Below are 13649 nucleotides of genomic sequence, written 5' to 3'. Positions count from 1 at the left end.
AACCTGAAGCACCAGTTGTGTCCTCCTTGGACATCAGTAACTTCTTTTTCATCAGCAGTTCTCCTTGCCTCCTGCTGAATCGTCTTTGTGGACGCAGGAATTCCACCTGCCCTTTGCTCTGCGATCCACATCTTCAGTTCCCTCTCTAACTCAGGCCGTCTGGCTGACTTGCCTCTCACAGCCTTCTTCTGCCCTGGCGTTTTCAGTAGGGCTTCTCCTTCCCGTAGCCAGTCTCGGATTGTTTACTTTCTCAGACCAGACTTACGTCCAGCAGCACGATTTCCATTCGCTTTCGCAAACTGGATCACTTTTAACTTGAATTCAGCACCGTACGAAAATCTTTTCTGAGCCATTTCTGGGCAGAACGTGGCAAAACGTAACCTAACGTACCAGTAACAAATGTGAAACAGTGAGCGCAAAGACAGCAAGTGCGACAAAGCGGGAAATGCAAGTAAAAACATCTACAACCACTGTATAAGACACACCCAGCTTTTAGACCCCAAATTTTTCAGAAAAGGGGTGTGTCTTATACATGGGGAAACACGGTATCCCATGAGACAGACCCTCTCCTCATCAGACCCATTTTATACATGAGGCCCCTGAGGCAGAGAAGCTATGAGTGGCTTGCTTGCCCAAGGTCACCCAGCTAGGAGGGCTCTGGCGCAGGACCGGACCTTGATCGCCCTTGCACCCCCAGGCTAGGAGGTGTTTGGCCGCATGATATCAGCCATCAGAACCCTGCCCCCCTCCCCTTCCAGCCCCCGGAGGTTTAATGCAGGGCTCCTCTCATGGTTCTTGGTTCCTTAGGTCAGCACCAGGATGGAAGCCAAAGAATCCAAGCGAGCCAAGGAATCCAAGCGAGCCAAGTCTGTGCGCCACCATGGCACCCCCAGCCATGACCCTGCAGCCCCTGAGTCCAGTACGGGCCAGGAGGACAAGTCTCTGAAGACCTTTACCATCCCCAAGATCTCACGGACATGTGAGAAAGGTACCGGCCGCCGCTCTGTCTGTTCCACCACCCACCCGCTTACTGGCTTTCTCTAGGACTGGCTCTCGGGGACCACCCTACCCCCAGCCTACTCAGCCCTGTTGTAACGGTCCCTATGTTAGGACTTGGGAGATGGCTCGGGGCAGCCCTCCCTCCCCACCTTGGCCACCACGGACCCGGCCCATCCGGGACGCCTCTGACCCTTGAGAGGGAAGGGGAAGCCAGACGTCCACCTTTGTTTGCTCCCGTCCAGCCAGCTGATCTTGTCTGCCGGCCGGGACCTGGGTAGGCCGGTTAGAACATGCCAAGCAGTGTTTGTGGGGAGGCTCCTCTCTCTGGGACAGATGGCCCAGGCACTGGGCATCCTTTATCCCTCGCCTGTTGGCTCACACAGGAAGGTCCCCAGGGGGACGGTGAGCGTACCTGCCCCCCTGCTGGGCCTCAGACACCCCCTGGTCAGGGAGTCTGGATTCCATAAGGGGGTGCCTGGCATTGTAGGGCAAACATCGAGCCAAGGGGGCAGATCCAAGGAAGCAGCCTTGAGGGCTTCTGGTTACCTTGCTGAGAACCCCAGCAGCCCTGGAGCCCCCCACCCAGGGGACTGCCCAGGGCCCCATCGAGGCCGCCTGGACAGCTTTGTGCAGACAGGTCCCTTCCCCTCTGCTTGGGCTTAGTGACCCCAGCCGGCCTTCCTGCCCTAGGCCTCGGGTGGTCTGAGGTTGGGAATCTTGAGCCTGTAGCCCTGGGGTCTCTCTTTCACATTTGGAGAGAGCCCTGAGCTAAGGTAAGGAGGGGGATGCCGAACGTCTGACCTCTCAGAGCTCACGGTGGGGTCGAGTGGAAAGACCCTAGCCCCAATCCCCACGGTGCCCCTTCCAGGGGAATGGATGTGTGTGTGGGGCTGCCTGGGTCGGGGCATCGGCTCACGTGCTGCACTCTCCTTTCCGGCTTCATCTACAGCGTACTTGTCAACTTGCCACACCAACTGGAGGGAGTACAGCTCCATCAGCCACACGCTCACCCAGTGCCGACTGGACCTGAGCTGCGAGCTGCAGGCATCCTGGCAGTTTGGGGAAACGAAACTAGTTCACAGTGAATATCTGGAGAAGAGGTTTTTGGCCAAGAGGTGAGTTCCCTCGATGTGAAGCGGGCCTGTGGGATGTGGCTGTGACAGACCGAGCTCACTGGTCTGGGCAGATGTTTAACATCGCCAGTGCCCCTAAGCCCGGGGTGCTATCTGCCTGAGAGGCCCGTACGGGGCAGTTTCTCAGAATTAGCCTGAGGATGGCCCACCTTCATGGACTTTGGAGACGGCTCTTACCCTCAGATGAGGTAGCCAGGCCGCTGTCGGTGCCAGTCGTGACTTCCGAGAATGTCTTCCTCCCTGGTTTTGTAGCTCGATAGACACGTGTAAATTTACTCACGATGGTGTTTATACCACACTTTAAGGCACAAGCTATCTTAGAAATGTTAGAAGGGGAATTGTGGGGCCTTTAATGGGCTGGCTCCAAAGAGGGCATCACCCTCACTAGAAGGGCTAACTACCCTCGAACCAGAGAGGCAGTGGGTCACTGGCCAGTACAGAGACCGCCCTGAGCAAAGTCCTGAGAAAAACAGAAAACGGCCACCAGGGAGGAGGTCTGACCCATTCTCAGGAAATCCTCCTATTGGTTTTGTCTGCTCAGAAAGCTTTGGGACTAGCCCAGGAGGAAAAGAAACACCAGTCCTTGTCCCCCTGCCCTCTCCCAGCCTGGTCTGTTTCCTGGAAACTGCCTTCTCTTCCAAGGCTTCTCTTTCTTCCACTGATGGAAGAATGTACCCGCACAGCCCGCCTTTGGGGTCCTCAGCCCCACAATTTGGTTTCTTGGTGTTGTGTGACCCTAAGACATTGTGTGGCACAGCAGAGAGAGCCCTGGGCTGGAGTCAGTCTGATGCCGGTCCTGCACAGGCCCTTAGCTTCAGGACCCTGGGCAGCCCAGCCCCTGTGGGTCTCAGTTTCCACATCTGTGAGTAGGCATCATGGCAGCACCAAGATCAAGTGAAATAACGTTTTCGGGGTGCTTTGCAAGCCTTGAGATGCTGTAGAAATGCCCGCCATCGATGAGAATGACCTATGTAAGTGGTGATTTGTGGCCAGCATTTCTACGGCACGCAGCGTTCTGCCCGCGGCTCGCCCAGTGCCTTGGCTGGTACTTGCTGAATGCTCCTCGGCCTGCCTCCCGATCCCGCCCATCTCCAACAGCCGGGGATGCTGCTGACCCTCCTGAAAGCGGCTGCTGTTTCTCTCTTCCCACTGCCCCCCCTCCATCCCTCCTCCTCCACATGCCTTGGCTCCTTCCCACGCTGGCCGGGCCTCCTCCGCTCCCGTAGCACTTGGTATACACTTCCCATGCCCTTTTATCTGTGAACGTGATGTTTACCCCTGGAAAGTGTAACACTGGATGGTCATTCCTGCGCAACTGGTGACCGCATCCCCTCCTCCTCTCCTTCCCAGGGCTTCTCCCCAAGGTTGGGGGGTGTGGGGCAGGGGCACTGATGGGTCAGGCTAGGGAGTCTTGTGGGGAGACGTTCCCCGGACCCCCTTTACAGGAGTACCAGGGAAACAGGGTCAGTGGCTCATAACATCAGTCCCCATTGGAGAAGAGCTGAGACCCACCCACCCTGCTCCTCCTAGAATCTGCTTCCCACTATCCCCTGTACAAATGAAGGTGGCCAGCGGCCTCCCTGCTCCAGCCTCTGGTCTTCCCCACTCCTCCCCCTCTTCCTCTTGGCTGCCCACCCCAGAGCTCCCCAGGACCCTGCTTCATTCATGATGGCCCACCTTGCTGGCTTTTCCCAGCCTCTCCTTTGGCTTCCTTTGCAGGAACTTTCTCCCTTGGTGAATTTACCCACCTTTCTTGACTCGGGGGTGGCCACCTTTTCCCAAATGGGTCTCCAGCCTTGACCTCTCACCTGTCTAGGGCTTGTGACCCCAGCTGTCTGCGTACGAACCACTTTTACCTGCAGCCATGTCCCCAGAGAGAGAGGAAGGGAGGGTAGTGGATAGAGGGCTGCCCTCAGAGCCCCCTGCCTCAGACCCTGCCCAGCACAGTGACTCTGAGCAGGTCACTCCTTAAGACTCTGGGCGGTTCTAGGAGACCTACCTCATATGTGGCACAGGCCCCTTTGGGGGCCCTCAGGGGAAGCCTAGGGACTCCTCCTTAGAATCGTGTTTTTATATGCGTGCACAGGATGCGGAAGGAAGCCAATTTTAATGAAGTGAGGCTGCAGCTGTTTTTCCCCTGGAAGTCTCAGGCCTCCCACATCGGTGCTTCCGGGACCCCGGGTTAAGCATCCCTGCTCTAAGATCAGGAGTGGTAGAGAAGGGGCCTCCTCCCTTAAGAGGTCCCCGTGGAGGTCCAGCCCCTGCCCTGTGGGCCCAGTGTGGCTCCTTCTGAGATGCTGGCAGGTTTCATCCTGTGGTCAGGGACCATGAAGGAGGCCGATAGGGTCCTACCTGTCTCTGGGGCCAAGAAAGGACCTGGGAGGCCATCAGGTCTGACGCCTTCATTTTTATAGAGGACACATGCCCAGGAGACTGAGGGTACCAGGGTCCTAGCTCTGAGGCCAGCCAGGCCACCCCCTAATTTTCCAGATGATGAGAGAGGACCATGGCGCCTCCATCTCGTGATGGAGATGGGGGTGGTGGGCATCCTCTGGTCGCTTCCTGGCTCCTGGCATGGCCAGGAGCCCTCCACGATGCCTCCAAACATTGCCGTCTGCCCCAAGCCCAGCAGCCCAGCTCCCACTGACCCCCAGTGCTTCCTCGTAGGACAGAGATGCGAGAATACGGCCGGCAAGGCCGCGAGCTGGAGGAGCATTACTGCTTCTTGGCGCTGTCCCATAGAGCCATGCACCGCATATACCACAACGGACTGTGCACCCGGGAGTCTGCCATGAAGGCGCTCGGCAATCCCCTGCTTGGCGTCTATTTGTTCAGGCACGCCGATGTCGCCTTGAGTTATGCGCACAGTAGGAAGTACCGTGTGGACAATCTCATGATTTTTAAGGTAGGCAGGGTCCTTGGGGTTATTCGCCCATGCAGCACGTGTTTATTGAGTGCCTTCTGAGTACCAGGCTCACAACTATTTGGGGGGGCTTCCATCCTAAAGATTCACAAAATAAGCAGTGATTTCTCAGGGTGGAGGGGGCACTAAGAACAGGGGGCATCAGAAAAGCTCTCGTGTTGGAGGGGAGAAGAGAGGGTGTGTGCTCCAGGCACAGGGCACAGCCTGTGCAAATCCTGGGAGGTGAGAGGGAGCAGGAGCAGAGAGGAAGCTGGTTTGGGTGGAGAGTACAGTGTGTGCATTGGACCGGTGGATGTGGTCAGTGTTCTCCACTGAGGTTATCGCCATCAGCCCTCCTCCAGCTCTCCACTGTGCTGGGCACAGAGGGTGCGCTAACCCACACAGTGACAGCGTCTCCACTCTTGTCCTCCTGGCGCAGGGGCCATCATTTAATGCCTCCCTGTCCCTCCCTCCCTCCCTCCCTCAGGTTCTCTATGGAAAGGTGAAGAAGATCCAGCCCATGGTGGACAAGAACAAAGCGTGTCTGGACCCTTCACCCAATTTTGACTGCCACATGTCGAGACTCGTCGCAAAGCCCAAAGACCCCATTGAGCAGCAGGCCCACGGCTCCGCTGTACGTCCGCTTTTCCTTGTCTTCCCTCACTTGCAAAGCCGCGTCACCTCCTCCATCATCATGGCAGCCACCATGATAATGATGACAGGCACGGTGCCTCCAAGTTTGCCACGCACTATACAAATGCCCTCTCCTGTGCCCACAGCAACCCTCATGCACAAGACGGGAAACTGAGGCACAGTTGGGAGCTCACCCAAGGTTACACCGCTAATAAATGTCTGAGGCTGGATTGGCCAGCACCGAGTGACCTTGAGTTGCTTGGAATGTTCCCTCTGAAGTGAAGGTGGGACAGCTGGGGAGCCCAGTTCAGCGCAGCCTGTCGCTTTAATTAATTCCGGAAAACCCCAAAAATAAATGAACTGTACAGTAAGGAAGCTGAGACAGGAACGGGGCCCCACAGTGCACCGAGGGCTGGGTCTGGAGTGAGGAGTTCAAATCCAGCCTCAGACACTTCCTAGCTGGGGACCCTCAGTCTGCCTCTGTCCCTCCAGTGCAGGGTCATGCTGTGGTACGCAGGGCTGTGGTGAGGTCATCTTTGCAAAGTGCGTAGCCTGGGGCCTGGCACGCAGTAGGTGCCTAATGAATGTTTGCCGTCCTCATCATTATCGCTTGCCCAAAGCTCACAGAGCTAGTGGAAATCAGAGTGAGATTTGAACCCAGTGCTGGGGAGAGGGCAGAACCTTGGATTCGGACGCAGAAGCTGTAGGTTTGAAGCTGGCCTCTTTTACTGACTCTGCTCGTCAGAAGCCCCCTCCCCGTTTCTCCAGAAGGAGGTTTTAATTTAATTTAATATTAATTTATTTTGTAGAATAAAGACTGTGGCTGCCGCCTTCCTCCATTCAGGCTGTGCGTCCTTGTGCGGCCTGTCACACAGTTAGTGACGGCGGCCCTGGTCCTGTGGTTTCTTCACCATTTGGGCGTCCTTGTGGCCTGGCAGCCTCTGACCCCAGGCCCAGATAGATTGCATACGCCCCGCAAAGCTGTCTGGGGAAAGGAGGAGCCGTCAGGCCTCGTTGGCTAGCAGGGCTTCCATAGAGTTCAGATTATTGGCGACTTGGGGAGTCTTTCCATCCCTATCCCCCGCTTCACCCCCCCCCCCCGCCACCCCGAGCTGCCTGTCACTCGGCCGGCCCTTGGCTGTCCTGATCGTCCCTGGAGTGGGCTGATCAACCACATGGGACAGGGGAGTGAGAACAGAGATGGGCCTTTCCCTCGACCTGGTCTTTGGTCAGTGCAGTCCTCTAGGAAATGTCTCTGAAATGTCGTCTGGTAGAGATGTGTAGTGTGTGGTATGGCCAGGCTGGCAGTCCAAAAGGCTCGGGTTCAAATCTAGCCCAGATGCACAGTGACATGTGTCCCTGGTCAAGTCACCAGGTCGGTGAGTGAGTGAGAACTCTGTGTGTGAGTGCTGGTACCACCTGTTAGGAGGGGCATCGATGGGTCTGAGAGCATCCCAAGAGAGAAGTGGGAATGGCGGAAGGCCTCTGGGTTATGCCGTATGAGAATCATTAGAAGGAGCCCAGAGTGTCGAACCCCGCAAGAGAAGAGCTTTCTTGTTTCTGTTTCCTCATACTTGAAGAGCTGCGCCATGGCATGGAAGAAGGGTTAGGTTTGTGTTTGGGCCCCCGTGGGTGGAACTAGGGACAGTGGGTGGAAACCGGAGGAGAGGATTGGAAAAAAGGAAGCCGCTGCGACAGTTGTGTCGGAGGCTGCAACGTCAGGCTGGCCTTTGTCCGCTCAGACGCTGGGAAACGACACGTACATGTTCAAAAGTCGACGTGTGGAAGCCGTTCTGTGCAGAACACAGTAACAGACACGGGGAGCCGCTGCACCGGGGCCCCACGAGCCCCCCCAGACGCTGGGCATCAGAAACAGAAGCAATGGCGGCCGGGGCTCGGGAGAGAGAACGAGGCGTGAGTCAAGGTCCCCAAACTGTGAGCTGCCGCCGCCGCAGCCCTCCTTCTCGAGGGAGAGGTGTTCCTCTGCAAACGTGCACGAACGCCTCCTCCCGTGGAGTTTTAGCCACTGCAAATCAACCCAGAAGACCTGAAATTCAAGAAAATCTAGACAAAGTGGAAATCGGAAGACGGGATGAATCAGAAGAAAGCCTCCAGCTGCGTCTTTGAAGACTGCCCACGCCGGGACACATTTAGCTCATCTGGGCCCCAAGAATAGGGCGGAAATCACGGGCCCAAGATGCAGCGGGAACGTCACCGCAGAGGAGGCATCGGAAGCGTCGTGGTGACCAGCTCGGACGTGGGGGCGGGAGACGCCTGAGTCCACGTCGCATGCTGAATGAGCGGCCCAGGCCAGATCTCCTCCTTGAGGGTAATCAGACACCCACCCCTGGGCCTGTTGTGAGGAACGGGCAAGGTCCTATTCGCCAAGTGTGTGGCCCGCCTTCAAAGCCTTACAGAAATGCACGTTGCTGTCATCGTCCTTAGGAGTCGCCGTGCACATTCTCAGTCGTGTCCGACCCCTCACGACCCCGTTTGGGGTTTTCTTGGCAAAGATGCTGGAGTGGTTTGCCATTTCTTTCTTCAGCTCATTTGACAGATGAGGAAACTGAGGTAAATTGGGTTATTCGAGCTGTCCAGGGTCACACAGCTGGGAAGTGTCTGAGGCTGGATTTGAACTGAGGTCCTCCTGATTGCAGGCCCAGAACACTACCCACTATTCCACCTGCTTGCCTTATTAGCCCAGCAAAACCATGGTAAATAATCCTGTTTCTTTCAGTTGGCCAGCAAAACCAAAAATTAAAAAGAAATGGAGGATTATTTACAAAAATTTTAAATGCCAATTAATATGAAATGAAAGAGATTTTCAAAAAAAAAAAGTTTTATTCAGGTTGTGACGATGCCCAAATGAATGGTTCAGTATAAAAGTTACACAGAGCACGAGAATGAATGTTCACAAGCCTGCCTGTCTCTGCTCAGTCCGGGCTGGCTTGTCCTCCTGTGGCCTACAAAGCCATACCACCTGGCTGGGATTCCTTCTGCCCTTGCTTCTCTTCTCTGCATTAAAAAAAAGAAATGCTTTCATGACCTGCTTTCCTTCTTCTAGCACCCCTCTGAATTGCCCCTCCGCCCTCCCATCTCCCAGCCCCCCTTGGAAAAAAAAGACAGACACCCCTTGAAGCAGACAGACATAATGGAGCAAAGCAGATCCCCACCTTGGATGGTTGGAGCGATGTCTCTTTCTGCCGCCAGGGCCCCTCACCGCTCTGTCGGGAGAGGGGCAGCCTGCTCTGTCTTGGGCCTCTCCACTGGTCCAGTGGTGATCGGCAAACACGGCAGTCTTCATAGAGAGTGGGACTGAGCTGGTGGGGAAAGGAGGGGGATCCTCGGCCTTCTCTCGGTCAGTCCTGGCTGGGGCTGCTGAAGCAGCAGGCTCGCCAATGCCTGGAATCAATACAGAAGATTGGAGATGAAGCCAGTGGGACTGAAACGCAGCTTCCTGCTTGAGAAAGCAGCAGGTTCAGGGGCTTCCCTGGCTAGGGAGCCTCTGGAGGAATAGATCATCCAGGCTGGTCTGTGGGTGACTTCTGTGAAACCTTGGAAGATCGTCTAACGTGCGCACTACATCATGGTCCAAGTGAGAGTGGGAACGGGGCGCTATCTGTGTGCAGGGTGCTGGAATGGATGCTCCAAGAGGACACACACATGCATCTGACTTACCTGTGTATGCCTGTGGGCGGGGCAGTCATAGGGAGATGTAGAATGGACAACATGTAGCCATCCACTGAATCACTATGAGGAACTGGGGGAGAGAAAGGCCAGAGTCCAGGATGACCATGTGCCTCAGAAGGGGCTGCCTTCAGGATCAACAGAGAGCTTTGGAGGAGGAAGGTTTGGGGCAGAAGACGATGAGATCCCAGTGGGTCGCGTGGAGCTGGAGAGGGATCAGCCTGAGCCAGGGGCCACATAGCTTTGGAAGCTGTCTGTGTGGAGAGGGGACATTGAGGCCGGAGGGGCAGTTGGTTTTTTAAATGGCCTTCCCGGTTATCAGTAGCCTGCCCTTGAGAGCAAAGACACGAGTTTTATTTGAAGGAAAAACAGCAGCCCCGGCCATGCCCCCAGATGGCCCCTTCACCCACAGCTGGGCGAGGCGGCGGCCACGGGCTGTGCCCTGCCTCGACCAAAAGAACCAAGTACAGCCGTGGTGAAGATCCGAACGGCCTGGCCGGCGGGTGGCTGTGATGGAGTCCCTAGACAAAAGTGCCCTCCTCCTTCCCCTGCCCCATACCTTCACGGGCCCTGACAGATGAGGAATGAGGACAGGGAGGAGAAAAGGCACCTCCCTTGGGGGTTACTGTGAGGGTCATGTGAGATAATATTGGTGAAGAACTTAGCACAGGGCTTGTCACATAAGTGGGTCCTACAGAGTCCCTCTCTTCTTCTTTCCTCCTCCTTTCCTTCTTTCCTTGTTTTCTTTCCTCCATCTTTCCTTTCCTCTTTTTCCTCCTCTCTTTTTCTACCCTCCCCCACCCCAGCTTTTGCAGAATCTGCGTCTATAATAACAAGCATCTGCAGGCGCTGCAGTGGGCCGGCCCAGGCCTTGAGCTGGTTTGATGCACGGCAGAGATGAGAGAGACTGCTCTAAGCAGTGCCTGAGGGCTTCTCCCCCGGGGTGTCTGGTGGAAGCCTGCAGCAGGACCAGGCGAGGAGCTGGCCTTCCACTTGCACAGGGCGCTGCTGGTGGCTTGTTTCCTAGGCAACCAGGAGGCAGGCCAAGGGAGATGTTGGAAGGGGCTTTCTGGGGTGTCATCCACTGCCGCTGCTACCATCAGGATGACAGAAACAAGACCGTTCCCATTTCTTCCCCTCACTGGGAGCTCCTCAAAGACGCCAAGCCCTGATTAGGACCCCGGTGTGTGGGGAGTGGGTAGGACAAGCAGCATTTTTTAAGATTTTTGGGTCAGAGTGTAGGCATCTCGAGAGTCTGCAGAGGCAAAGATGGAGGGTTCAATGGAGAGTAAAGTGGCAGCCCTGGCATCTGCGAGATCTCGCCCCAGACACTGACTGGCACCTCTGGGCACCTCTCCCTCAATCTTCCCACCTGGAAAATGGGGGTTACAACAGCCCCCCTGCCCTGGGTGGTTGCGGGCACTTTGCAGACCCTAGAGGGGCTCGGGACGTCCAGCTGCCACCTTGGATCTTGGTGGGCGGGAGGAGGGTGCACGTGGCTTCCATTTTTCTCTGCTCTGTCCATTGCAGGTTTATCTGTACGAGTACAACACGTTTTCGAAGCCCGTGGACAAGCCGCGGCAGTGTCTCCCATACGCTGCCGTGACGGTCAGATTCCTGGGTCACAGAGCAGAGAGCCGGCCAACTATCACATCCCTGCGATTTCTCTCCACGGGATTCCCCACGTGGTCTGGTAAGCATGGGGTCGTCCTCTCCATCAGCCAGTGGGAGAATGAGTCACAGAACTGTGTCTGGGGCAGGAGCCTGAAGGGCATTGTTTTGTCTGAGTCAGATTCCATTTAAAAATAAGCAAAATGTATAAAGCCATGGGATCTCATGGGCATGCTGGTAAAATGTTGGACATCGAGGTCTGGGGTGGAGGGATATTCCACGATACACTTTGAGGCTCACACCACATCGTTGGTGTTTTCTCCATCACTTTAAGAAGTCTTAACAATCGACAAGGCTGTCGGTCCGGCCTTGACTAGTGGCCTGAGCCCATCTCCAAGGTCGGAGCTGCCTCCAGCCCTGCCCGAGCCTCCTACTCACTCTTCCTGAGGGCTGCCCGAGAAGTCAGGATAGACCACAGGTGGGGAGCCACCTGGGCCTTCTGGGTCCTCAAGTGTGGCCCTTAACTTCACAGAACAAATCCCCCTAATAAAAGGGTTTGTTCTGTAAAACTTGGACTCGGTCAAAAGGCCGTACCCGAGGACCTAGAAGGCCACACGTGGGGCGCGAGGCCGCAGGTTCCCCACCTCCGGGATTGGCTGCGCCGTAAAGATGTCACAGTGAGGACACAGCCGCCATTTACAAGACACTGATGGCTGATTTTGGCGCTTTTCTCCGTGTCCTGTCTCCATGGAGGACCTTTGGGTGGTCTCTGGGAGTGTGGCTGTGGTCGCCCCCTCCAGGACACCGTGGTCTTTATTTACTGCATGGCAGAGGGAGGAGCAGCAATCTCGAATATCTGGCCTGGTAAAGTTAAAGTAGAGCAGTTCCATTACAGATGCTCCCATCCCCATGCTTTTGCCTTCGCTGTTCCCCCTGCCTGGTGTGCTCTCCTTTTTGGAATCCCTCGCTCCTGCTGAGACTTCCCTAATTCCCCAACCAGAACACTCTTTCTCCCCAAATAGTTAGTTTATAGTTGTGTTATCTCCTCATTCCACACGAGTCGTTCTCCCTTGAGGGCTCGGCCTGTTTCGTTTTGGTCCTTGTGTCTGCAGCGCCTGGCCCGGGGCTTGACGCAGAGAAGAGGCACTTTAGCAGATGTTGGTTGATGGACTGATGGACTCCTCAGGAGCTAGCTTAGACTTTGGGGTGGGGGGGATGGGGTACCTCTTCATCCCTGAGGCTGAACAAGCCTGGTCCTTCAGCCGTGCCTCCTGGGCCTTTTTCAGGAACCTCAGTGTCCTCCATAAACCGGGGTGACTCCGCGTGGAGTCTCATCAGGGTAGAGGACAGTGGACCAGCCTTTGTTGGTGGCCACATCCCACACGTGCTGCCGACTCCTGCTGAGCTTGCGGTCCCCTGAGAACCCCAGAGCCCTTTCTGAACAGCTATTACTTACTTATGTTTGCCTCCATTTAAGGCTTTGAAATTGATTTTTTGGGTACCTAAATGTAAGACTTTACATCTCTCACTCTTGAGTTCCAACTTCAGACTTCCAGCCTGTCAGGAACTTCCTGCGTGCTGAGTCTGTCCTCCGGCCGTTAGCTGTCCCTCCCGGCTTTGCGTTACCTACGAATTTGGTGCCTTTCTGGAAGTCAGTGGTCCAAAGGTTCAGTAGCCCAAGGCCGCGCACAGACCCCTGGGGCCCTCCCTGGAGACCCCTACCCACCACACTGACATTGAACCAGTTCCTCCTGCGCTGAGACTGGCCGCCCCGTTAGATCTGAGTCCATCTGCGTGTGAGCCCTCGACGTTCCGTCTTTGCAGCGTCGCCGAGCTCCTTGAGAAGCTTAGTGACGCGGGGCTCTCGGCTCTGTGCGGTTTAGAAACCCCGTCAGCGAGGGCAGGGGAGGCAGCCTGCGCGGCCTGGGAGGTTGTCATCAGTCGTGTCCCACTCTCTGTGACCCCATGGGGGACGTTTCCTGGCAAAGACACCCACGCGATTGGCCATTTCCTCCTGCGTTGGATTAAGGCTAACAGAGGTTGAGGGACTTGCCCAGGGTCACACTGCTAGTGGGTGTCTGAGGTCAGATTTGAACTTGGGTCTTCCTTGAGGCCAGGTTAGCTCTGTGGAATCTCTGGTGTCCTCTCACTGTCTCTTTAACGACAGTGCCAAGCTGGCGGGTCGATGAGATCGATGCTTGCCTGCCCTTTTTACATTTAAACATCCTTGGTCATGGCACCAAAGTGCCAGACTGCTCCACACATGGGGATATTGGTGCAAGGAGCTTCTGGTGGGGAGACTCCCTTTGTCAGCCTATACAGGGCAGTGAGTTACCATCCTGGAAAGCTGCTGAGAGCCATGGCGGGTCAGGGCCCTAGTCCGGGGTGACCTAGGCCCAGGATGCCTGAAAGGTGGGACTTGAACCCAGATCATCTCAGTTTGGAGGGTCACTCATTAACGCCATCTCGGGCATCTCCAGCCTTGCCGGTTTTCCTCAAGGGCATCCTAGCTGAACTTTAATCCAAAGCCCCCCAATCCAGATTTTTGATACAGTACTGTATCCGACCCACTTTTGTGTGGATGTAACCTCTTTTTCCCCCTGGCCTTGCAATGCTAGAAAACCATTTAAAGTTTCTCCACAGTATCCGTCCCCACCAAAGATTTAACATTGGACAGTCAACAC

At 55.7% G+C, this 13649-nt stretch overlaps 1 protein-coding gene across 1 annotated transcript in view; it reads left to right on the top strand.

The window, feature by feature from the left end:
- The first annotated feature begins 445 nt into the window (after positions 1 to 445).
- Positions 446 to 13649, top strand: part of TEX15 (testis expressed 15, meiosis and synapsis associated) — a 28715-nt gene continuing 15511 nt past the window's right edge. The window contains exons 1-6 of the mRNA XM_036763302.1: positions 446 to 451; positions 808 to 988; positions 1949 to 2114; positions 4800 to 5037; positions 5522 to 5668; positions 10885 to 11047. Of these exons, the coding sequence (XP_036619197.1) occupies positions 446 to 451; positions 808 to 988; positions 1949 to 2114; positions 4800 to 5037; positions 5522 to 5668; positions 10885 to 11047 (901 nt within the window). The remainder of the gene's footprint in view (positions 452 to 807; positions 989 to 1948; positions 2115 to 4799; positions 5038 to 5521; positions 5669 to 10884; positions 11048 to 13649) is intronic.

This window comes from Trichosurus vulpecula, chromosome 6 (assembly GCF_011100635.1).
Source record: "Trichosurus vulpecula isolate mTriVul1 chromosome 6, mTriVul1.pri, whole genome shotgun sequence".
NCBI lineage: Eukaryota > Metazoa > Chordata > Mammalia > Diprotodontia > Phalangeridae > Trichosurus > Trichosurus vulpecula.
The sequence above is the reverse complement of the archived record's forward strand: the minus strand, read 5'-3'. Positions and strand labels throughout refer to the sequence as shown.